The following is a 24,826-nucleotide window of genomic DNA, read 5'->3' as shown; positions in this document are numbered from 1 at the left end:
CGAGGAGGCATGCAGGGGCCTGGCGGTGGTGTCACTGGACAGGGTGGGGCGTGCGACGGATCACGTGGCCGGCGCGCTTGCTGCGGGAAGGTAAAAGCAGTGCTGGGAGCGTACTAGGGGTCATGCCGCGGGGTCGTCTCTGCGCCTGCGCCCTGCCGGGATGCTGAACCTTGCGGCGCTGCTGTGGCGCCGGCTCCTGCGCAAGCGCTGGGTGCTCGCCCTGGTTTTCGGGCTCTCGCTGGTTTACTTCCTTAGCAGTACCTTCAAGCAGGTAAGCGACTGCGCTCAGGACTTCCGTCCTTCTGGTCCTTCTTCTTCCTCCAGCCCTCCTCCCTTAAATACTATGTCATCCTCCCCATCCTCATTCCTCTGATCTAAAATCCTTCTTCAGCTCTTCTCCCTCTGCTGCATCGTCCTCCTCTGTCCCTTTTCCCCTTTTCTCGCTCCCTCTATCCTCCACTCCTCCCCCCTTGGATTCTCTGCCTTCCTCCCTTCCGTGCTCTGTTCTCTGCCCTCTCACCCTCCGTCCTTTCCCAACCTCTCCTCCTTGATCTTAAATCCTCACACTTGCTCCCTCCCTCGATCCTCTGTCCTCTGATGTCCTCTCCACTCCTCCACCTTGTAGTCCTCCTGATATGCAGCCATTCATTCCTCCCTCTGAGCCTCTGAGCCTCTGAGCCTCTGAGCCTCTGAGCTTCTTCCTTTCAGCCCCTGGATCATCCACCACTCCTCCCTCCGATCCTTTGGTCCTCCCTCTAGCTCTCTAGTCCCCAACTCTCTAGTCCTCCTCCCTCTGTGCGATCCTCCTGACTCTAACTTCCTAGTCACCTTTGCATCGAAGGCGGCAAAGGGAGACATCCCCCTGCAGGTCTTTGTACCTTTCCTCCCCGTTGCCGCATCTTGCTGGTAGGCTGAGTGGGTTCTCAGACCCGTACACCCTCCTGTGGCACGTTCTCTGCTTTGCACAGTCCCAGGCCTCTTGATGTACAGGTGGGCAGGAGGCAGAGATGGCTAGCCCAGGAAGTGAACAAGAGCTCTCTGCCTGTCCACCCGGGTGATCCAACAGGCTCTTGGAGGTTCCCCTTTTTGGGCACAACTTGGTTGGGTGGATTTTTTTTTTTTTTAATTTCTCAACCTTTCTTTTCCCTTTTGTCCTGGTTGAGAGTTCCTAGAGTCCTGGCATCCCACTTTAGTGGGAAACATATCCCAGCATTTGCTTAGAAACCAAATTTGAGTTGCATTCTGTAGGCCAGCTGCCTCTCTTCTTTTCCCTGCTCCCATGCCTCCTTTGATCCAGTTTCACTGGTTCGTTCTCTGTTTTTAACCTATCATAGTGTATCCGTTTTTATTAACGGAGGGCTTTACTCTCTGGTCCAGATGTGACCATGTAATCCTGTCTGGCTTTTCCAAATTTTGGTCATTGTCTCCACTGCACCCACCTGGAACAGAGCTCTCGACTCTCCTCTGCCAGCTTTGTACCTCAGCATCTCACTAAGTGACATCATCACCAGTCACACAGTTAGGCCATTCATTTCTTCCTGTCACTCCTGGCCTCAAAACTCTGGCTCTGCAATGTGCCGTACTTACTTATTTGCCTGAATTATTTCTGCCACCCCTTCAGGGGCTAGACACTCTCATCTGTTCCCTGGACCGGTGTTGTAGCCCCGCCAGTCTGCTTCCCATTTGTCTCATAGTCTGTTCTCTGGACAGCGGCAGGGTGATAGTCTAGACAGGGTTTCCACCACAGGCCTTCCCAAATGTGTAATTCTTTGCTTAAGCGAAGAGAGCTCATCTGAGTTGTCTGTGTGACTGAACTGCTTTTGGTTATTTTGGGTCTAGCTGACCATAGTGTCTCGGGCCATGCCGGGTGCCCCACTGTAGTGCAATGTCCTGCCCACCATCTGGCCACTTGCCTTGGTGGTAATTACCAACCCAGCATTTCCTGTTTGTGTGTTTGCTTGTCTGTGTCACCTCACCCTCTTGTTCAACATGTTTTTGAGGACAGAGACTTGTGTGTCTGTCTTGGTCGGATACTCCAGCCTTCTTCTCCAACCCCGTCCCGTAGGCATTTCCTGGGGACCAGATGTTGACTCAAGTGAGTCTTGGTTGAGGTGACTTGACTTTTCTCCTATTCCTTTTTTTATCATCTTGGCTCAGATGTTGCCTACCTGGTGACCTTTCCTACAGCCACATTTTAATTACTTGGTGTGTACGTGTGTCTGCGGTGAGGTTAGGTATAGGTATCCCCTCCCCCAACCCCCTGAAATAGGGTTTCCCAGCTGTTCTGGAACTCACTCTATAGACCAGGCTGGTCTTGAACTCAGAGATCTGCCTGAATGCTAAGGTTAAGCACCTTGCTTTCTTTTTCTTTTTTTCTCTTTTTTTGCTTGAAATTTAAAACTATATGAGGGTCTATATTATGAAACCTCTGTTTGTTTGTTTTATCTGTTTCCTTTGAAGCCAGAAGCACTGATTAGCGTTGCAGACCTGTGTGTCAATGGGCCTTTGGCCAGTAGATGATTAAACTCTCTGGACATGTGGAGAACCTGTACGAGATCAAGTCCCATGAGGTTGAGAAGAGCTTGTGCTCTTAGTGCTATTGAAACACCACCGTGGACTCTGGTGGCCTGAACACCACACTTGCACCTTGGCAGCTGGGAGGTCCCAGACTGGGATTCCAACTGATTCTGCATGCGGTGGTCCCCCCCCCCCCCCCGACCTCCTTTATTCTTACACAGTGGAAAATGTACCCTGATCCCTTCAGCCCCTCTCAAGGGTACCAGTCCATTCCTGGGGAACTCCACCCCATGGTCTCACAGAATTCTGGTTGTGTAGGAGACACCCCACTTCTCAGTCTGTGATGTTACTGCTCCGCTCATGTCGTCTTGGGTGTGAAGAGCTTAGCATTGATTCTGGGATTGGGGGTGGACAGTCAGGTAACTACACACAACTCTGATGGTCCTGGGGCTGTCGCATGCTGTCCACCTGATGTTCACCTGTGAAATAGAGGCCTTAGAATTGCTTGGTGGGGTGTGCTGTCAGGTTATGAAGTGGTGCCTCTGAAAGAATGGAAGCCATGCTTCCACATACCCTAGCCAGCCCTATACTGTCAGCCTCTGCTCTTGCCCTAGGGTATGGAGAACAGCTGCTACCTGTGTTTCAATGCTGGTTCTTGGAGCACTCTCCTGTCTGCAGCTCTTGGAGCACTCTCCTGAGCAGCTCTTGGGGCACTCTCCTGTGCAGCTCTTGGAGCACTCTCTGGTCTGCAGCTCTTGGGGCACTCTCCTGTCTGCAGCTCTTGGAGCACTCTCCTGTCTGCAGCTCTTGGGGCACTCTCCTGTGCAGCTCTTGGAGCACTCTCCTGTCTGCAGCTCTTGGGGCACTCTCCTGTGCAGCTCTTGGAGCACTCTCCGGTCTGCAGCTCTTGGAGCACTCTCCTGTGCAGCTCTTGGAGCACTCTTCGGTCTGCAGCTCTTGGGGCACTCTCCTGTCTGCAGCTCTTGGAGCACTCTCCTGTCTGCAGCTCTTGGAGCAGTCTCCTGTGCAGCTCTTGGGGCAGTCTTGTAGGCTCTTGGGTTGCTTTGGTTTCAGACTGCCTTCTTCCTGTGTTGCTTTCCCTGGTGTTTGTGAAGTGAAGCTGCAGGCTGATTGCTCCTCTGTCTCTTCTTCAGGTCCTGTGGCTGATCTACTTTTCCGTTGAGTGTCCTTTTCCTAGGACCTAGGTGTGGTTAGGAATTAGACTTCTTTGCAGAGGTGTGGGTTGTAAATGTGATCCAGGCCAGCCGGGATTTCCAAACTGAGGTTCTTCTTTTGTGACCAGGTGACAGACGTCAGCCAGCATCCCGCGTGAAGTGTTTTTAAAGATGGGATCTTGCTGGGAGTGGAAGCGCTCACCTTTGTTCCCAGCACTTAGGAGAGTGAGGCATGCAGATCAGAGTGGGTCTACACAGTGGCTCACAGATCCCAGTCTGCATCATGAGTTCCAAAAAGATGTAAGGTGTGTGTGTGTGTGTGTGTGTGTGTGTGTGTGTGTGTGTGTGTGTGTGTTTGGGGGTGTTGGGGGTTTGGCGTCTGGTCTAGGTGCATATGTAGTTCCCACCCTGTAGCACTGTCTCTGCTCACTGTGGTACACTGGTGGCACAGACAAGAAATGTATACTGTGTTAACCTCCTGGGGCTTTTGAGAGTAACCTAGCCAGTCAGTTTCTAGAGTGTGGTCTGCACACCCCAGGAGAGCCCGCTTCAAGGATTCAGTGAGGACTGAATTAGGTTTGAAATAACACTTAAACCATGTTGGCTGTGTTCAGCTGCGGTGACCCCTGCCCCAGTGTTAACTGTTCATGGTGGAACGTGCTTTCAGCACACTAGGCCATGAGCCGTAGCGTTTGCCCTAGAGCAGATTCTTTCCTGATGCCTGGACAGGCACAGCAGCTAGCTCACTGAGAAGGAGGCAGGGGAAATGACTGATTGAAAGCTCTTGTCTGCTCTGTGCTGAGGTGGGAGCTAGGCAGCCTATCTTGCCTTCTGCATACTGAACTCTGGCTGACATTTGAGTTACAAGCTAAACTATCCAGCCCCTTTGCTACCCCTCTTCTCACCTAGAAGAATGAATGGTAAATGGTTTGTTTATAAGACTTGGGAGAGGGGGCTAGCTCTTCCAGAGGTCCTGAGTTCGATTCCCAGAAACCACATGATGACTCACAACCACACGTGGTGACTTTCAACTATCTAAGGGGATCTGTTGCCGCCTTCTAGTCTGTGGATGTATATGCAGCAGAGCACTAAAATTAAAAAAAAAAATTCAATAAAATACAAAAGTGTCCATGAGCCAAGGATTGCAGACATTTTGGGGCTGGAGAGATGGCTCAGAGGTTAAGAGCACTGACTGCTCTCCCAGAGGTCCTGAGTTCAATTCCCAGCAACCACATGGTGGCTCACAACCATCTGTGATGGGATCTGATGCCCTCTTCTGAGGCGTCTAAAGACAGCAACAGTGTGTTCATATACATAAAATAAATAAATCTTTAAAAAAAAAAAAACAAAAAAGACACGGGAGAGAGTCTGCTTCCTCGGAGACAACTGACATTCTCCACTGCCAGAGATAAAATGCAATTCGAGGGAAAAATCAGACGTTTGGAGACTGTTTCCTCCCCTCAGCTTGTTAACTTCCATCAGCTGTGACGTGAACAAATGTGATATCTAATGTGACAGAAGTATGTCACCGTTTGGCAGATCTGCGAAGCTCTGCTCACAGAACAGGACATTACTGAACACTTGGACATGGGTAGGCCACACTCAGAGCCCATGTGTGCACGTTGGCATACAGTTCACCTTCCAAAGCAGCCGCTCACCTGAGTGTGTATCCCAGTGACTTTAGGAAGGTCACAGTGAGGTAGCTGTTACCACAGTCACGGGTGAGGGCACCTTCGTTGACTTGTCCTCCCCCTCAGCCCTAAACAATCTCCAATCTCCTTCCTGTTTGAAAATGTGTCTCATTTTTATTTATTTTGTGTGAGTGTGTTGTGTGTAGTATTGCGGGGAAGGAAAGAGTGCATGAGGTCAGGGGACAGTTTCGGGGAGTCTTTCGTTTCCATCATGTCGGTCCCCCGGAATTGAACTTAGGTCATCCGGGTTGGTGGCAAACACCTTCACCCGCCAAGCCATCTCAGCAGCCCAGTAGGTTCTGGGCATCAAAGGCTTTACCTCCTGAGCCGTCTCTTCTGCTCTCTTCATATTAGATGGAATCTTTTTTTTTTTTTTCTTTTTTTCGGAGCTGGGGACCGAACCCAGGGCCTTGCACTTGCTAGGCAAGCGCTCTACCACTGAGCTAAATCCCCAACCCCCATATTAGATGGAATCTTATAATGTGATCTATCTGAATGCTGTGACGTTTCTAGATCCACCTGTGTTACCTCATGACCCAGTGTTCCCTTGTGAGCAGCTGTCACATTAGGCCACTCATCTCACTCATGGACACTGGGGTTCCAGCTTTTGGCAAAGAACCCACTTAGGAGGTTTGGTGTGGACGTGTTTTCATAACTCACTGGCACAGAACTAGGATGTATTGCTATGTAAGAATGTACTGCTGGGCCAGAAGTTGAGAGCTGTGAGGATCCTCGTGGCTGCTTTCCCATGGTCACATTGTGATAAACTTGTAAGAAAGACATTTATCAAGATTTGGTATAGAACTTAGTGTTGGGTATGGGACAAGAACCACCTGTGGATGTAGGCAGAACTGTCACAGCCTCTCCCTTCCATCTGCACATACACTCATGGGGGGCTAACTCCCGCCCCAGCTCCCGTCCACTTAGTAGATTGAACACAAATCTGACCTGAGATGGTACTAAGCCATCTGTAGCTCATCACTCTGTCACTCTGTGTGTATGTGTAAGTGTGTGTATGTGGTGTGTGTATATATTTATGTGTGCATGGATGTATGTGTGTATGTGCATTTTTATGTATGTGTGTGTATGTGGTGTGTGCATGTGTATGTGTGTATGTGGTGTGTGTCTATTGTATGTGTGCATGTATGTGTGTGTATGTGTCTATTGTATGTGTGCATGTATGTATGTGTGTATGTGCATATGTGTGTACATGTGTATGTGTATTATGCATGTGGTGTGTACATGTGCATATGTGTATAGTGTGTGTGTGTATAGTGTGTGTGTGTATAGTGTGTGTGTGTGTGTGTGTTGGTGTCTCACTCTATAGCCCTGGCCACTCTTGTACTCACTAGGTCGACCAAGCTGGCCTAAAACTCATAGTGATCCCTCTGCCTCTGCCTCCAAGTAATGGGATCAAAGGCAGGCACCACTACACCCAACATATAAATACTTTAAAAAAAAATCTCTAACCAAAACCAAACAAAAAACCAATTGTTAATATGTCAAGAGATACAAGTTCTCACTGCGGATCCTCATTGGCTTGGACCATTCTCACACAGGCCTTCCTCTGGGCTCTGCCGTCGTGAGTCAGTCCCATCCTGACTTGGTTTCCTGCCTGGCTGACTGCCACCTGCCACCCTGCAGCTGGGTGCCTGGCTGGTCTCACCCAGCCTGGTCCTTCCTCTCTCATTTCTGAAGTGGATGTGGTAAGAGGAACGGACTGGACAGACTAGGAAAAGAGATGCTCTTCCCACATGGAGAGGAGACTGTGCTACACACAGGTCCCCCGGGCTCCTTGGCTCTGCATCTCTGAGGCTTCTCAAGCCTCTGCCCAGACAACTGCTAACCCGTTGCCTTGGATCCTGAGATATCTCTTTTCTTTGGTTTTTACCCTAATTAATGCTTTAGGGGATAATTAAATTGTTAGAGATGGGAGTGTAGAGAGGATGCCATTAGGGGAGAGTGTTGGGGACAGTGAGTGGTGCTGGGTGATCTGGGCACAGCACTGTGCATGGGGATGGAGGCAGAGTGGGCACTCAAGTCTGCTCCCTGGGTGCCTGCCATCTGCTGCAGGAGTGGGAGGGAGGGAGGGTAGGCTGGTGAGTTCTGCTGCAAAGAAGTTACCTATGCAGACTGTCTGAGGTTGTCTGTGTTGCTTTTCCGTTTCTGTGATTATACACCGTTAGCAGGGCAGCTTAGAGGTTGGTTGGTTGGGGCTTAGAGTTTCAGAGAGTTAAGAGTCCATGACTGGCATGGCAGTCATGTGACCATCGTAGCAGCAGGCAGTCAGGCGGAGTGCTGGAGCAGAAGCAGAGAGCTCACATCTTGATCCAAACCACTAGGCAGAGAGAGCTAACTTGGGCTTTTGAAACCTCAGAGCCCCCACCCCAGTGACACACCTCCTCCAACAAGGCCACACCTAATCCTTCCCAAATAGTTCCACCAAATGGGGACCAAGTACATGGATTCAAATGCATGAACCTGTGGGGACCATTCTGACTCAAAGCACCACGCAGGCATTGTATAAAATGCAGAGAACTGCCCTGTGTTATCCCCTCCACCTTAAACTAGTTACCAAAAAGACTTGAATTCTGCGACATTGGCGTGACAGGGTGGGCACAGGGGTTACCCGCAGAAGGGTCACTGGGATATTTGGGTGTCATTTCTTCCTCTTGTTTCATCTGAGTGTTTTCACTTCTCACACTTGAGGTGTGCAGTCTCCTTGCTTAATGGACAAGTGTTTCCCCATCTTTACAAGCTCCCTGGGGGCTGGAGAAGTGGCTCTGTGGCTAAGAGTGCTAGCTGCTCTTCCAGAGGTCCCGAGTTCAGTTCCCAGCAACCACATGGTGGCTCACAACCATCTGTAATGGGATCCGATGCCCTCTTCTGGTGTGTCTGAAGATAGGGACAGTGTACTCACATACATAAGATAAATTAAGGGGCTGGGGATTTAGCTCAGTGGTAGAGCGCTTACCTAGGAAGCGCAAGGCCCTGGGTTCGGTCCCCAGCTCCGAAAAAAAGAACCAAAATAAATAAATAAATAAATAAACCACCAAAAACCGTACACAGCACACTTCTTAATTAACCCTTTGAAAGTCTGAGAAGCCGTGTCCGTTAGCTAACGGACATGTGCAGGCTCTGCAACTGTTTACAGAGAGCATTCTCTTGTGCCTCTGCCTACTCCGGCTCACATCTTTCCTGTAGCACCTGTGGACACCTAACATCCTGGGGGTCGGGTGGCTCTGATTCACACACAAGCCTTATCAGCAGCCCATTGGAGCACTTAGCTAAAGTGTCCGCGGCACTTTGTGAAAATCCCCTTCGAATGGGCTTTTTTCATTGTTATTTGAGATGGGGTTTCTCATTGTAGCCCTGGCTGTCCTGCATCATCTCTGTGTAGACAGACCAGGCTGGCTTTGAACCCACAGATTCGCCTGCCTCTGCCTCTTGAGTACTGATGTGTGCTGCCATGCCCAGCTTTCAGTGAATCTTTTTTTTTTTTTTCCTTTTTTTTCGGAGCTGGGGACCGAACCCAGGGCCTTGCGGTTGCTAGGCAAGCACTCTACCACTGAGCCAAATCCCCAACCCTCAGTGAATCTTGAAGAAAATCATATACTTGGTAAAATGTTTGAAGATGAGACAGCTCAGAGGGAACTCTTTAGGGAAGTCCAGTAACCCGTTGGGACCCTTCCGTCCTGCCTCCAGAAGTACAGCACAGCCGTGATTTAGCCACACAATACCCATGGCGAGTTTTCGAATATTCATGTTTGACAAGTTCAGGTGCTGGAGAACTGCCCTTCTGTTCACCAGGACTGGGGTCCTATGGCGGAGATCCCTCTGGGATACACTGCTCGGGGCTTCAGCTAAGGGCCTGCCTCTGAGCGACAGGCTGCTCCTAAGGGAGTCCCTGTCTCCCATGGTTCTTGCACTCAGCCCCTCTCTTTCTGTAACTGATGTAACAGCTACTGAGTTGTCACCTGCCCTGTTCTGTCCTGTGCCAGCTAGCCATATCCTTTAAAAGAAACAAAGAAAGGAAAGGCAGGCCACAGGAAAGCCATCTCAAAGAGACTGTTTTACACCAAGCAAACTGAAGAAGGGGGGCCCAGTCCTGATAGGCTTGGGGTAGGAGAGAGGCCACCTGTTAAAGTGCTGGTGATACCTCAGAGGCTTCATCCGACCTTGGGGAGGTTAGGCACTGTCTGGCACTTCTGTCTGCAGGTGATTGACAGGACTTTCTCAGAGCCCCACACTGAACGGCAGGGTCATCCTTCGAGCATTGCTAGCCTGTGGAGGCTGTGCTTACTTAATGATGGTACATTAGCATGATAGATCCATGACACTGTGATTATCTAGATAAGCTGGGTCCTTGGGAATGCTCTGCTAGCCAATTAGTGTCCAGAGCAACCTATGATGATGGCATATGCTAGGTCAGAGGTCAGAAGTCAAAGGTAAACATGCAAAAAACAAATGAGCTTTTATTTAAGCTTTGGGATTTCTGGATTTCCTGTGGATAAGCACTGTTTTTTTTTTTTTTTTTTTTTTGTTTTTTTTTTTTTAAGTAAACCTTTTCTTTGGGGATGATAATGAGAGCTTAGCAGGAAAGCTGCAAGGAAGGCATAGTTTCTCCAAGACATTTAGCTCTTCCTATTAACCACAAGTGTATTTTCATATAAAATGAAAAGTAAGGTCATTCCAAGGGTAAGGATAATTGTTAAATAACTTTTTGCGCTGTAAATTGTGTGTGTGCATGTGTGTCTGTGTGTGGGTTTGTGCACAGGAGGGCAGTTGCCCACAGAGGCCAGAGGAACCCGGAGCCTGAATTACAGATGGTTGTATGCCACACACTGCCAGCTCTGGGAACCAAACTTGGATCCTCTGGAAGAGCAGGCAGTGCTTCTAACCCATGAGCCCTCTCTCCAGCCCTGTGTATACGTATTATATATACCCGAATACCCAGGGTCGTAGAAACATGTCTAGAGCACACAGGGCCTGGAGTGGAGGAGGCGTAAGAAGATGGAGGGCGGGGGAGGTATCATGAGAACTTAGCTGTGATGGTAGAGTGTCCCCGATAGCGTTTAGTCAGACATTTCTGTGGTGTTTGGTTTCTGGGATTTTTTTTGCTTGTTTGTTTTGGTTTTGGTTTTTTCCTACCATTGAAACAGAGCTACGGGACACCCCGGTGTGAGATTTCTGAGAGGGCGGCACACAGTAAAGCGTTTTCTAGAGCAAGGTATGTACATCTTCAAAGTCGCCAACTTCCCGGATTACCTTCCCACAGTGATTACAAAGAACCCGTCTGTGTCGCCATCAGATGTGCAGGGTCTCCTTAGTCACAGGGCAACATTGGTGACACTTAAAACAAAGCCATCAAGATAGCAGGCATGGCGGTGCACACCACAATCCCACAGTCCTAGCACCGGCAGGCTATTGCAGGAAGACCTGGAGGCCAGTTGGGGCTGCACAGGGAGATCCAGCCTTAAAACCTCCAAAACCAATAGGCCATTTTAGGAGGTTGAGGCAGGAGGATTGCAGTGAGTTCCAGGCAAGCCTGAACTACAGGGTAAGGAGCTGGGTTTTAAAACATGAAACAAGGCAGCAGGAAAGGGTCTTTTAAAGTTCTTTTGTTACACATTCATGGCTGCAAGCTTCCAAAGGTGGCTGGCTGCCTTGTGTTTCTGTTTGTTTTTTGTTTTGTTTTTTGTTTTTTGTTTTGTTTTGTTTTTTTCTGGAGCTGGGGACCGAACCCAGGGCCTTGTGCTTGCTAGGCAAGCGCTCTACCACTGAGCTAAATCCCCAACCCTGCCTTGTGTTTCTTTAGCTGGGCTGCCTCCTCCTAGCCCAGTGGTGTGGTTCTGGTCTAAGAAGGGATCCAGGCTCTCACCCAGGGTCCACTCTTCTCCTGGCGTGGCTCAGCAAAGGGCTGTGTAGGCAGAACAGCATCTAGAAGCAGTCATAAGGACGACCGCCCCATGCGGCTGAGGCCTCCTGGTCTAAAAGGATCAGGCGACAGCTTGAGATGATTAGAATTACAGTTTCCTCCTGGTTGTAATAGCACCCGGGCTTTGCGTTCTGTTCCGTGTTGTATATAGCTAAAAAAACTTAACTTGCTGGCAGATATATATATATATATTCCCCCCCCCCCCAGAATTCCGTCGAATCTTTTGTCTGCTTCTGGGTCCCTGTACAGAAGTCTGTGCCGGAAGGTTGGGGCGAGGGTAGAGGGATGGAGGTATAGACTCCTTGAGGGCAGGTAAGATTGCAGGGAAACCACCTTGAACCCTCCTCTTACCCTGTGGTCTCATTACAGGAAGAGAGGGCCATAAGAGACCGGAACCTCCTCCAGGTTCAAGACCGGGAACAGCCCATCCCTTGGAAGGTGCAGTTTAACCTAGGCAACAGCAGCCGACCCAGTAACCAGTGCCGGAACTCCGTTCAAGGGAAACACCTCATCACCGACGAGCTGGGTAAGCCTCCCTCCCTGCACTCTGGGTTTGATAGCCTTTCTTCTTGCTGGTCTTGATGCCGGTGTCCGTCTTCCATACTCCTCTCCATCCCAGGCTCCCTGCCGCATCTGGGAGGCTTGGCTGAGCACCCAGACTCCGAGCCGTTCCCTCTGCTTACAGCGCCAGCCTTGGCCTCAGTTCCAGGCCACTGCCTACCAGGCTTAGGCATGGGGTTCCTCTTCTTGTCTAATTGTTGGTGGTGGTGGTGTGTGTGTGCATGTGTGTTTGTGTGGTGTGTGTGTGTGTGTGTGCCTATGTATGTATGTGTGTCTCTGTGTGTGTACACCATGTCATGTATGTAGCAGTCAGAGGACACCTTCTAAGGGTTGGGTTTTTTTCCTTTCACCATGTAGATCCAGGGATTGAACTCAGGTTGTCAGGCTTGCTGGCAGGCACCTCTTCTGGCCGAGCCATCTTGCTTGGCCTGCAAGTATCCTTTGTTTGAGCACAGGACTGCCGCTTCCCAAGAAAATGCAGTCAGCTGACAGGTGGACCTGGGGCCCGCAGTGCAGTGTCTATAGACTCAGAAAAAAGTTTTAGTATTAGGTAGCAGTTTGTCCTTTTCTTTTGTCACAGCTACAAATGGTTAATTCAGGTCAGACAAAGACTCACACAATCCTTCAGTTATTAAAAAAAAAAAGCCAACACTCGGTCTTTTAATCACTAAAAAATCCCACAGGGGCGACAGGTTTTATATCGTTCACCTTTACAAATATGGGGAAAGTGGTTTAATGAAGAAAACGTGTGACGGTTGATGCTGTTTATCAATGAGATGCCTCCGCGTTGCTAGGGTAACAGCAGTGTTAAACAAGATAGCCAATTAGAGTCACAAACTTTTCAAAAGCTGGAAGTTAATTTCCCAGGCAAGACCAACACATTTGTCTGCCTTAGTCTCCCAGGACTTGGTGAAAATAACATCCTCAGAGCCGATAAGCACCAGTTTTCCCTGTGCAGCCCTGGCTGTCCTGGAGCTCCCCCTGTAGACCAGGCTGGCCTCGAACTCATAGAGATGTGCCCATCTCTCCTGGGCGTTGGGATTAAAGGCATGTGCCACCACTGCCTGGTGTATATGGGTATTGAAACATCATGATGACCTATTCCTGTGTGTGTGTGTGTGTGTGTGTGTGTGTGTGTGCGCGCGTGTGTGTGTGTGTGTGTGTGTGTGTGTGTGTTCATCAGCTAAAAATAAAGGGCGGGAGAAATGGGTGAGTGGCCAAGAGCACTGACTGCTCTTTCAAAAGGACCTGGTTTTGAATCCCAGCATCCAGGGAAGGCAGCTAGCTCCCTAAACTGCCTGTAACTTCAGCTCCCAGGGATCCGAGGCCCTCTTCTGACCTCTGCAGGAATCTGCACTCACATGTGCACACACATGCAATTAAAAGTAAGAATGACTTCAAAAAGTAAAAGGTCACTTTTGCGTGATTCATGATACATGGGGACAGGCCTGGGCGAGCTTGCTCTCCCCAGAAATTAGGCCTGGTCATGGAGAGGTGAGTACCAGAGTTCAAGACCAAGAGCTGGGAGTTGGCAATGGTAGGAGAAGGCCTGAGATGTTAACTCACAGCTTCCCAAAAGAAAGGACAGGTGGCGTTTGCAGGCGACATTGGGGTGCACGGTGTTATCATGTGTTTGACCCAGATGGTGGCGTCCGCAGGTGACATTGGGGTGCACGGTGTTATCATGTGCTTGACCCAGATGGTGGCATCTGCAGGTGACATTGGGGTGCACGGTGTTATCATGTGCTTGACCCAGATGGTGGCATCTGCAGGTGACATTGGGGTGCACGGTGTTATCATGTGCTTGACCCAGATGGTGGCATCTGCAGGTGACATTGGGGTGCACGGTGTTATCATGTGCTTGACCCAGATGGTGGCGTCCGCAGGTGACATTGGGGTGCACGGTGTTATCATGTGTTTGACCCAGATGGTGGCGTCCGCAGGTGACATTGGGGTGCACGGTGTTATCATGTGCTTGACCCAGATGGTGGCATCTGCAGGTGACATTGGGGTGCACGGTGTTATCATGTGCTTGACCCAGATGGTGGCGTCTGCAGGTGACATTGGGGTGCACGGTGTTATCATGTGCTTGACCCAGATGGTGGCGTCCGCAGGTGACATTGGGGTGCACGGTGTTATCATGTGCTTGACCCAGATGGTGGCGTCCGCAGGTGACATTGGGGTGCACGGTGTTATCATGTGCTTGACCCAGATGGTGGCATCCGCAGGTGACATTGGGGTGCACGGTGTTGTCATGTGCTTGACCCAGATGGAGTCGCAGTGCTGCTATCACCCAGGGTAGAGTCCTGAGGAACTCACTGACTCTCTGGGAATTCCATTAGAAACTTGCATGAGGGAAGTGTTTACCAGGACGCGAGAATGCGCATCTCCTCACCCCTGAGATGCAGTAGCAGAAACAACAGAAGCCATGGCTCCCTCTGAGGGGACTGGATCTCCTGGTCTCCCAAGTATTGAGGGCCCTCTAGTGTCCCTAATTGTCAGCATTCTGCCAGCTCCCACACAGACCTTGTTTTCCAGAGCAGTTCTAAAAACAAGTTCTCCTCCACCAGCCTCGTTCTCTGAGGACAGAGCTGGGCGCTCAGACTGGCTGGCGGGGAACAGCTGCTGCACACCTGAGGGCCCCTGCACACACCTGAGGGGCCCCCATACACACCAGAAGGCCCCTGCCCACACCTTAGGGTCCATATACACACACCAGAGGGCCCCTGCACACACCTGAGGGTCTACACACACATACACCAGAGGGCTCCTGCACACACCTGAGGGCTCCTGCACACACCTGAGGGTACATACACACACCTGAGGACCCTTGCACACACCTGAGGGTCCACACATACCTCCCACCCCCTGTACCCCGCAACACCTGAGGCTCTTCACATGCACACATACCCAAGGGCCTAAATGGCCACTGGGGACGTGTTTGAGGTTAGGTGGTGGCCCTCATAGACTTAGAGATGTTTCTTTTCTACTCCCCAAATGGTGTGGGGAGCTCTGCCTAGAAGCTCTGAGCATAAAGTAGCCCCAATGAGGAGGCCTGACGGGCGCTGGATGCACACGTCTGTGTGATGCGGTTTCTCAGTGGTAGAGCAAAGTACGTTTTCCTCTTTTCTGAGGATTCAAGAACATCCCTAATTCTAGGGGATGGTTGTGTCTCCCCGTTTGTGTGCAGACACTGGAAGCAGAGTAGGAAGGTCGACTGTGGCCTCCTATTTTAACAGTCCCTTCAAATTCCCACAACAGCAATAAACCGTCAAAAGTGGTGTGCTTGCTTTCTAAATCCGCAAAGCACTCGTCTCTGTGAATGGGCGCCTCGTTTCCTACCTTGGACTTTTTTTAAAGAGGCCCAGGTGAAAGATTCCACAACCCAGCCGCATGGGCATGACTTAGCCTGGCAATGAGCTCACACTTCAGCGGTAGACTAGAAAGCGATTGAGCCATGGTAACAACGCAGATCTAGTGATGACTGAGGAGTCCAACTTCCCATCATCCTCTGCTCAGGTGAAGCCAGCCCTAGACATGTGACTTCCACATCTGGTCCTGGTGCATGGGATGGCTCCTGTCTGCCTTCTTCCTGTGCAATTCTTCATCCTCAGAGGGAGCACAGGTGGCTAGTTTCCCTCTGAGCTTTGTCCCTGGCTTTCAGGCTATGTCTGCGAGAGGAAGGACCTGCTGGCGAATGGCTGTTGCGACGTCAGTGTCCCCAGCACGAAGCAGTACTGCTGTAATGGGTGCCTGGCCAATGGCTGCTGTGAAGCCTACGAGTACTGTGTCTCCTGCTGTCTGCAGCCCAGCAAGGTACCTACCAGCTCCCGCTTCCCCTCCCTTGTCTTCTGTGCACCTCCTGCAGTGTTGTGTAGGTGCAGTGGCCTCTCCTCAGAGAGGAACTGGTCTTTACCCCCCATCCCCCAACACACACACACACACACACACACACACTTGATGGTCCCTTTGCAGAAAGGTCAGTGCTACTGCTAGCCAGGTATCTGGTGAATGAGAGAGCCTGGGCTCCTTCTTGCCCTCCCAGTGTGCTGGCTTGGCCTGGAGTTACTATCAGTACTGAATGCCTTGTTTCCATAGCAACTTCTCCTGGAGCGCTTCCTCAACCGGGCAGCCGTGGCCTTCCAGAACCTCTTCATGGCAGTTGAGGACCACTTCGAGCTCTGCTTGGCCAAATGCAGGACCTCATCCCAGGTCAGAGGTGGTGCTGGGGATACAAAAGGGAGCCAGCCGGAGCTGGAGAACTCCAGCCGATCCCTCTGGGTGGCTTCCCAGACACGTTCTGCTGTGTCAGGGTGAGATAGTCAGGTCCAGTGCCAGTCATTGAGAGGAGGCAGGATCCAGGGGGATAGGAGGTGGATATATCTGCAAGTCAGAGGACAGCTTGCGAGAGTCCGTTCTCTCCCTACACCGTGTGGATCCTGAGGGCCAAGCTCAGGTCGTCAGCCTTGGCGGGCAAGCACCTTTCCACACTAACCCATCTCACCTCCCCAAGTTCCTGATCATTGTGGGGAGGGACTCGTCACCGCCCTTTCTCAGACAGCCACACGTCTCTTGCACAAGCACACTCCTCTGGTATACATTCAGGTTTTGTTTGTCTATCCACTTTCCCGTCTCTGGTTTACCTGAGAATATCCTGGGTCAAGGTAGAGGGAGCTCAGAGAATGTGAAAGCCCCCCTGGTCTCGATGGGGGGCCGCTCAGGTGAGTGGGCAGAAAAGGGAGCTGATTCACTGGCTCCTCCTGACTTGGTTCCTACAGCTGACTGAGCCGGAAGTCACTTCCTCGTGTGCAAATAGAGTTCTCAATGGCCACTTGGTTCGAGTGCCCGGAGCCTGGGCTGCGAGTCTCTTAAGTGGAATTAATATGGTGTGTTGGTAGAGGCTAATTAATGAGCTGTAGACAAGCCAAAGCCTCAAATCACTTGTATGACAAGAAATTACTGGGGAAAAAAAAAATCTACCATTGGGGTTGGGGGTAGGGCATTGTCTGGGCTCAACTTCATTTGCTGTGCCCAGAGCTCTTGGGAAGGATGCTTGGCTTGTGTACAGGCCCCTAGTGTGTGACTGCCATTTGATGTCAGGACTCCTCGCCAGGGACTGGGTCTGTCTGACTCCGTGGTCAGAGGCCGATCCCACTGTTCCACCATATCTCCGTCTGTTTCAGATTTATTTTGTTTGTTTGTTTTTTCCATATTTACTATTGGGGGCGGGGCACGCCACCACATGCACGCGGAGGTCCGAGGACAACTCATACAGTTCACTTCTCATCCTCCTCTGGGTTCTGGGGGTGGAGCTGAGACCCTCAGGCTTGGGAGCAAGCACTGTGTTAGCCCCTGGCCATCTCACCTGCCCATGTTTTGTTGTTTGAGACGGGGTTGGGGGGTGTCTCAGGTAGTCAGATCGGTCTCATGCCCACTGTGCTGCTGAGAATATTCTGGGATGGAATATTCCACCCAGTTTTACAAGGTTCCGTGGATCAAACCTAAGACTTCATGCATATTAAGCAAGCACTCTGCCCGCTACACCACATCCCTAGGCCCTGATGGATTGAGTAGTCTCAGGATGCCCAGGTTGTTCAGAAGCTCCTTGGTGGACAGAAGAAATGGTGCAGGGATATCACCATCCTCCTTCACGCTAGAAAGTCCCTTGAAACCTTCTAGGAGCGCTAGAGGTGGGGCGGGGACAGTGTGGCTGTCACTGCAGCTGACCCTCTCTAACATGCTCCCTCACCAACAGAGTGTGCAGCATGAGAACACGTACCGTGACCCCATAGCCAAGTACTGCTACGGAGAGAGCCCGCCTGAACTCTTCCCTGCGTGAGGCCTGACGGAGAGACACACCCAGAACCAGTCCGGTCCACTGGGTAATGAAGGAGAAAACCACACAAGGATCCTTGGCCTTGACCATGTCTGTGGCTTTGAGTGTCTCCGACCGCTGGAGCAGATGGACAGAGCCATTCTGCAGAGCATGCTGGACCAGGTCCTGGCACCTCGCAGGGCCCTGGGACTGCTAGTCAGAGGCCGGTGCTCGCCTCTGTTTGGTCCTGACTTCAGAGTGGAGGAAGGCGCTGTGTTTTGTGCAGGACACCTTTGCCTTTCCAGAGGAGTACAGTGGAGGAGGTGACTGTTGCCCTCACTTCCTGAGTGTCATCCCAAGTGCATGTGTGCTCCGGCAGTGTGGGTGTGCACGCTCAGTTCTGGTTCTGTTTTAACGTCTGACCAGCAAGCCTTGTATCCACATTCCCAACCTTCAAGGGTGCCTAAAGCCTGGGAGGTTCCGGGCCCCGCTGAGCCTGTGTAGAGCTGCCTTGGTGGGCTCACAGACTGAAATGGTAGATGAATCCCTGGCTGACTCTCCCAGTGGAGTTGGCCGTCACTGTTTCTCCTCAGCCTCGGGGCCGGGGAGCCTTTCCCTTGTCTGTCACAGAAGCCAGTGGGGACTGGCGAGTGTCTGCGTGAATGAGTACAGCAGCCACTCACTCTTGGCTGCTCTCTGCCCCCCCCCACCCCCCCACCCCCGATGGCGTTTATAAGGAAAAGCCTCAGGTCTTACTCCAGCCAAGGCCAGCTTCACATCCCCTATCAGCGGGAGAATGTGCGAGCCGCAGTCGAGAGAGCTTCCCAAGGCAGGTCTGTGTCCATAGTAACTGAAAGGAGGTTTTAAGCCTAAGGTCAAGACACCGCCTCCTGTACTCTCCCCATCCTGTTTTCTCCCATTAGCACACATTTCCTCCCCAGACCTTTTGCCGACCCTTACGATGGGCCATGGTGTTGTGTGGTTTTGGTTCAGGTTGACCTGGGATCTACTGTGAGTCTCAAGATTTCCTGTCCGTGGCTTCGGGGAACCTTGTCTCACTACTGTGTTTACCTCCAGGATGGAATTTCCCCCAGCTCCCTCCTGCTTCCTCTTGCTGTTCGCGTCGGAATTGTATTCTCTCAGCTCTACGGAAGGACAGACTGACGGGCGGTTGCTCTCTTGTTTTGTCTTGCCATGCCGGGCTCGAGCCCAGGACTTTGTGTACGATTGGCAAACTCACTGTTACGGAGCCACGGCCCTGGCCAGGGAATCGATGTCTAGTGTTAGATCCCAGTAGTTCTTTTCTGTTTGCCCTGGACTTCTCGGTGTGTTGACTCAAACTTCACAAAAGAACTGGGTGATCCTGCACGTTCTGGTACATACTGGAATGTTCTGGCATGTTCCGACGTGTGGTATGTGTTTGACACCAGCCTTGAACTCCTGACTCTCCTCCCCTGGGAAGAGTCCACCCTTGGTCAGCTGTGGCGTTGGTTGGCCTCTCCCTTGAGTTCATTTTCAGAGTGTTGACACAGGTTTAGTATGAACAGACATGCCCGGTTGCCAGCTCTCCCTGACCGGGCACCAGAAAGACACGTTGTGTCTGTGGGTGAGTTCACAGTCTGCATTGTTGTGGTCAAGAATCTGGTCTGCTTGTGTTTCACTCTGTGGGTTAGAAGATGGGTGGCAGCCAAGACACAATGATCAAACCCACACAGGAACTCATCCTGAATCCACCCCATGTCCTCTAGTGCAGAATCACCTCCACACCGTTTCTCCGAAGAACAGATAGTCCCAGACAGGAGAGGGCAGAGTTGTCATGTACATCCACAAGAAGTCAGCAACACAAATGTCACTTTCAAATTTGCTGCGGCTGTGGAATGTGGTTTTGTGCTTTAATCAAGTAGGGGTGTGTGCGCCTGCACAGAGGTGCCTATCTTCAGAAATTCTCAGCATCTCAGACAAACGTGGCACTGGCCAGGGAAGGGCCCCCCACTCACCTCCCTTGAAGGGTTGTTCTTGAGCTCCCTTGATGGGGTTCCTAGAATCAGAGGCTGTGGTTTCGTGTACAAGACAAAAGTGAATCACACGATGTCTAGGGGGGCTCTGGGGAAGAGCAGGGGCGAGAACATCCTCAGCCTAGAAAGGACGGTTACTGTTATTAAGTGTGAGGGGCTGCGGGTCTGAAGCCCTTCTCTCCTGTCTGAATGCGCATTCATTGGGCTTCTTGCTGGGATACCACAGTTGGAACCTTGGAGAGAAGAAACATAATAGCAAGAGGGTCTTGAAACTGTTACAGGAGAAGAATGTAGCTCCCCAACCCTGCCTGACCACAGAAGGGTAAGCTCCCGTGTTCTTGTGAAGTAGAGGAGGTCCTTTATGGCAGTGATGGACCCGGAAGGCTGACCGAGAGCCTTTGCAGGAAGTGGTGTGGGGAGCAGTGGTGCACTGGGATTCTGGGTCTGGTTCTTCCCGGCTTTGGGCTTTGCAGGTAAATCATGAGCTGGCCGCTTCTCACAGCCAGGACTGGAGTGTGGCTGGAGCCTGGAACCACTGCTTCTCAACAGTGTGACCTTTGAGTCGTGGGCTTTTCATTTAGAACATGGAGTCACGTGTTTACCTGTGAACGTGCCCTGAGGTGTCCCGAGTGAGACTCTACCTCCCGAGGGGCCAGTGTGGGCAGCCCCTGGAAGCTACTAGGCAAGGGTGTGTGGTCGAGGGCTAGCGGGGTGGAAGAGCACTAGGCCATGAGCGCTTCAAGATACGGTTGAGAGAAGGTATTGTAGATATGAAGGGGGCACCTGTAAGAGCCCAGAGGACAGGGAGAGAGCAGTGGGCAAGCATGACTGAGAGAGAGAAAGAGACAGACAGACAGACAAAACAGTTGGGCGTGGGGGGTGGGGTGTCAAGAGCTCATGGCCAAAATGGCAGAGTTCTAAAGAGACAGGAAGCTGGGGGAAGGGAATCTGGAGACCAGGGCAGGGCTGGGTGAGAGGAGCCGTAGGTAGTAGTGACTGGGGAATCCTGGAGGCCAGTGTGTACATTAGCAGGCTAACAAGCATCATAGCTAGCCACTTGTCCTGAGGTAGGCTTGCTTGTTTTGTTTTTGGGACCTGACACGATGGGTAAAATAATCACCTAAAACTAAAAAAAAAATCACAGAGCCTAGAGCTAAGGACCAGCTACTTCCTTCTTCCTCTGACCTGCCTTGTTATCTGCAGGCCCATGTGACATCCACACAGGGCAGGACAAACACGCGTGTGAGGTGTTTGTGTATTCAGGCACACACACACGCATTCCTACCTCCTTAAGTATGGCGGTGGTCTAGTACCGGGCTGTCCATGACACCAAGCCACCGATAGGTTGCAAACTTCTAGCTCATTCTGCAGACAGGTTTCGGCTGGGTGGATGGTGAGCTCACCAAGCACGCGTCGCACAGGGCCTTGAGGCAGGAACGTGCTGTTATGCGAGCGTGTCCTGTGGGGATCACCGCATAATTTAATCAGCACTTTAGCATGGTATTTCTCCAGGGTGGGGAAGTAATGAAGTCAGCACTCAGTGCTGGGAGTTCTCGGTTCAGCCTTGGGCACAGTGGTGACCTAGACTTGGGCTCAGTTAAACTCAGCACTGCCAGCATCCGTGGTGTGACTATAGTAGCCACTGTGGGCCAGGGAAAGGAGTATCGTGGCCTCCCAACCCATCAGAGACAAGTGGCATCTTCCCAATTCCAGCTGGGAAGATAGTATTTCAGGACACTGCCAAACGGCTCCTGAGGGTCAGGGAGAGACTACCCCCGAGTTACAAAACACTGCCCTAACTTAATTAGAAAGACAGGTTTGGGGATGTGAACCAAGTGCTGTGAGTGGTTGCAGGAGGGAAAGTTAATCGAGAAGAGGCTGGGCCGAGGTTGAAATTCCAGGAGGCCGAGGGTGTAAGATAGAGAATTTGAGCTAGCCTGGGATACAGAGACACACCCCCCTCCAACCCAAAAGCAAAAGAAAGGGGTGGGGAGAAAGGGCAGCAAGAAAGAAAAATTCTTTCAGGCTTCATTTCAAAACGTTCTGTAGTAAGCAATAGGAAGAAAGAGGCTAAAATAAGTGCTCAGTCAAAACGCGGCGGGGCTCACTGTGAGTTAATCCACACAAACCAATAGCCGTCTCAGTAGGTTTCAGAATAGACGTAAGACCGGGCATGGTGGCACGTGGTTCAATTTCTGGCACTCGGAAGGCTGGGCAGGTGAGTCCAAGTCCAAGGACAGCTTGGATTCCGTGCAGAGTCCTGCCTGAAACACAAATTTTTTTTTTAAAGATTAATAAAATATTTTCTCAATTAATGGTGGTGATTCTGACGACAACAACGTATGCATTGCCCCAGTCATGTCCTGTGAATTGGCCGTGTGTGGGTCTGCATGTGTGTGCGTGCGTGTGTGTGTGTGTGTGTGTGTGTGTGTGTGTGTGTGGTGCATGCGCAGTTGTGTACAGTGTAAGTAGAGCAGTGAGTGGTCTGGAGTCTGTGAACAGCATCCTGACCCACCTCCCAGGAGTCCAGGCATCCAAGAACTTAGATAAACTTGCCTTTCTGGCTTCAGCTTCTCACTGTCCTTGTCAATGAGAGTGGTCGCTAACGTATTTGTTGGTCCCACATCCTGGCTTTGTCCATCGGGAGATCCCAGCAGGGAGGTAAACATGACCAGAGCCCTGTCTCTCCATTGCTTGATGTTGACTGGATTCCCCACAGGGGAGGGGGGCACCAACCACCGGAACCCCCCTTGCCCTCAAAGCAACTCCTCTCAGAGGCACCCCGGAGCTAGCTCAAACCTGGACAGACGTTCTCTTTGTCTTCCTTCTCTGATTTCCTTGGGTACCGTTTGCTTGTCAGGCTTGCTGCCCTGCACCTGTGGAGACTACTGTTGTGGTCCTGTCTTAAGTGTGAACTCTGGGATGCACAGACCGATACGAGTGCAGATTCCCTTTACGGAGCACCGAGGTACTCGGTGGCCTTGAGCCAAGATGCCCAGGGCATGTCAGATTTCCTAAGCAGGACTTCTCTAGACATCTCTTGGTAGAAACCCTAAAACACAAGCTTTCAAAATTAAATCGAACCCTTCAGTTCCTAATCTCAAAGGATACCCACAGCTGCTACGGGAATCTTTGCCACGGTTTATGTCTAAATGCATACTTTGTACTTGTTCATAAATAAAAATGGAATCCACTCTATGCTATTTTACGCCTGCTGTATTTGGGGCAGGCTGCATTCTTTTTTTTTTTTTTTTTCCTTTTTTTTTTTTTTGGTTCTTTTTTTCCGGAGCTGGGGACCGAACCCAGGGCCTTGCACTTCCTAGGTAAGCGCTCTACCACTGAGCTAAATCCCCAGCCCCGCAGGCTGCATTCTTAACCCTTTCTCTTCCTCTGATTTTACCCAATGGGGAGAGAAGTCTTTGTAAAAACACAGATAGGTTCCAGGCATTTTCCAAGGCCGGAGCTGAACTGCATCCAGCATCTTTGGGGACTGGCTGCGTTGTCCCCCAAATCCTGAGAAGTCAAGAATACTGGGCATATTGTTGATTCTCCAAAAATCACTATTGCACATATAAAAGAATAAAAAAAAAAAAAAAATCCCTGCCCTAGAGGCCTTGCAGGAGTATCTGCTGTTTCGTGTGTACATCAGTAGGTGGCAGAGAGGAGAGAGGCTTTGTCTAAGCTCAGTGTTCTGACCTGTGAACATCTGATTAGTAGTAGCCTAACACTCCCTGATAAAGGGAGCCTGAGATGACCCCAGACCCTCAGAGACCCTGGGCACCACTAAGGGGAGCGAGTGGAGGGGAGAGAGAGAGAGAGAGAGAGAGAGAGAGAGAGAGAGAGAGAGAGAGGCAGAAGGATGTAGGCACAATGAAGAGAGGCAGAACTGGAGACTCAAGGGTAGCAAGGAACAGCCTGATGTGAGTAGCCAGTGATGTTACCTGGGACCATGGTGGGATCCTGGCCTGTGCTGTCTCTAGGGGCCATGTCTGGGTCCGTGACCCTGCAGTAGCAGGGTTCTGCTACCACCAGTGGCCAGGCAGGTGTCCCTGGTCTGATCTGCTACCCGGGGACATGTTGATGTCTGAGGGCTGTGCAGAACTCTTCACCTGATCATGGGACAGCTGGCCCTGTAAGGGGAATATGAGAGTAGGAGAACTGATCCTGCCTTTAGCCAGGTGTGGCACTTGGGAGAGTGGGCCCACCCATTGCGGGAGTTGTGGGTGAGTTGGTCCAAGGGTATGAGCATAGGAGAGCTGGCCCTGCCGCTACCTTCCTTGTGGTGGCATGGATGAGGGACGGATCCCCTTCTCTTTGCTCTCACCACCTGAGTTGGGCAGGAGAGCTGGCCCTGCCCTTCCTCTGCTGCAGCACCCTCCTCCTGCAGCCCCTGCACCTTACCTGGGCAGCACAGTAGAACTGGCCCCGAGGGTGTGTGTGAACATGAGAGAGCTAGTCCAACAACTTTTTCTTGTGGTGTGGCAACTTGCTTGAGGGAGAGTTGTCCTCCCACAACCTCACCCCTTGCCATCTATGGCAGGCAGGAGATCTGGCCCAGGGTCATGAAAGTGGGACAGGGCTACCTAGCTGCAATACTTAGGAAAGTGGGTTCTGCATCCCCCTTGGGCAGCAAGGTAGAGCTGGCCCTGATTGCAGGGGTTGCTGGTGAGTCAGCCCTGAGCAGGAGAACCAGTGGGCTGACTAGCTCAGATACTTCTCAGGCCCAGATCCAGGGCTTTAAATTGGCTAACCCCAACATCTACTCCATCTATGAACTGCTGGAATACATGGAGGGGCCAGTCCTACAGATCCAGACTACAGGATCTCCATGACACAAGGCAACAACAGCACATCTGAGAGGAGTTCAAACATCCAGTGTTGATAGAGTAACAGAAGTCAGTGGGGCCTTGTACCAGACCAATGACTCATTGCAATGAACATTTGCAAGCAAAGAAGAGTGGACAAGTGGGTACGCTGTGTGACACACTGTGTGACACATTGCTGTTTCCATGAAGAGGTTTTTTTTTTCTCTGTTGGGGGGTGTTGCCATGATGGAGGGCAGGTGGGGGGGGGGGAATGAGTGGGACTGGGAGGTCTGTGATGTGAAGCTCACA

At 51.2% G+C, this 24,826-nt stretch overlaps 1 protein-coding gene and 1 pseudogene across 2 annotated transcripts; both read left to right on the top strand.

Annotated features, from left to right (window-relative positions):
* Positions 1-57: 57 nt before the first annotated feature.
* Positions 58-22,052, top strand: Spring1 (SREBF pathway regulator in golgi 1). 2 transcript variants are annotated; one of them, NM_001109066.2, is given in 5 exon segments: positions 76-271; positions 11,691-11,847; positions 15,547-15,698; positions 15,981-16,094; positions 17,638-22,052. In NM_001109066.2, coding segments are annotated over 5 exon segments (618 nt in total). In that variant the 5' UTR covers positions 76-160; the 3' UTR covers positions 17,722-22,052.
* A 1,259-nt stretch (positions 22,053-23,311) lies between these two features.
* Positions 23,312-23,441, top strand: LOC120096118 (small nucleolar RNA SNORA17; annotated as a pseudogene).
* The last annotated feature ends 1,385 nt before the right edge of the window (positions 23,442-24,826 follow it).

Source organism: Rattus norvegicus, chromosome 12 (genome assembly GCF_021556685.1).
Source record: "Rattus norvegicus strain SHRSP/BbbUtx chromosome 12, alternate assembly SHRSP_T2T, whole genome shotgun sequence".
In the NCBI taxonomy this organism is placed as follows: Eukaryota; Metazoa; Chordata; class Mammalia; order Rodentia; family Muridae; genus Rattus; species Rattus norvegicus.
This window is presented reverse-complemented; position numbering and strand designations above follow the sequence as displayed.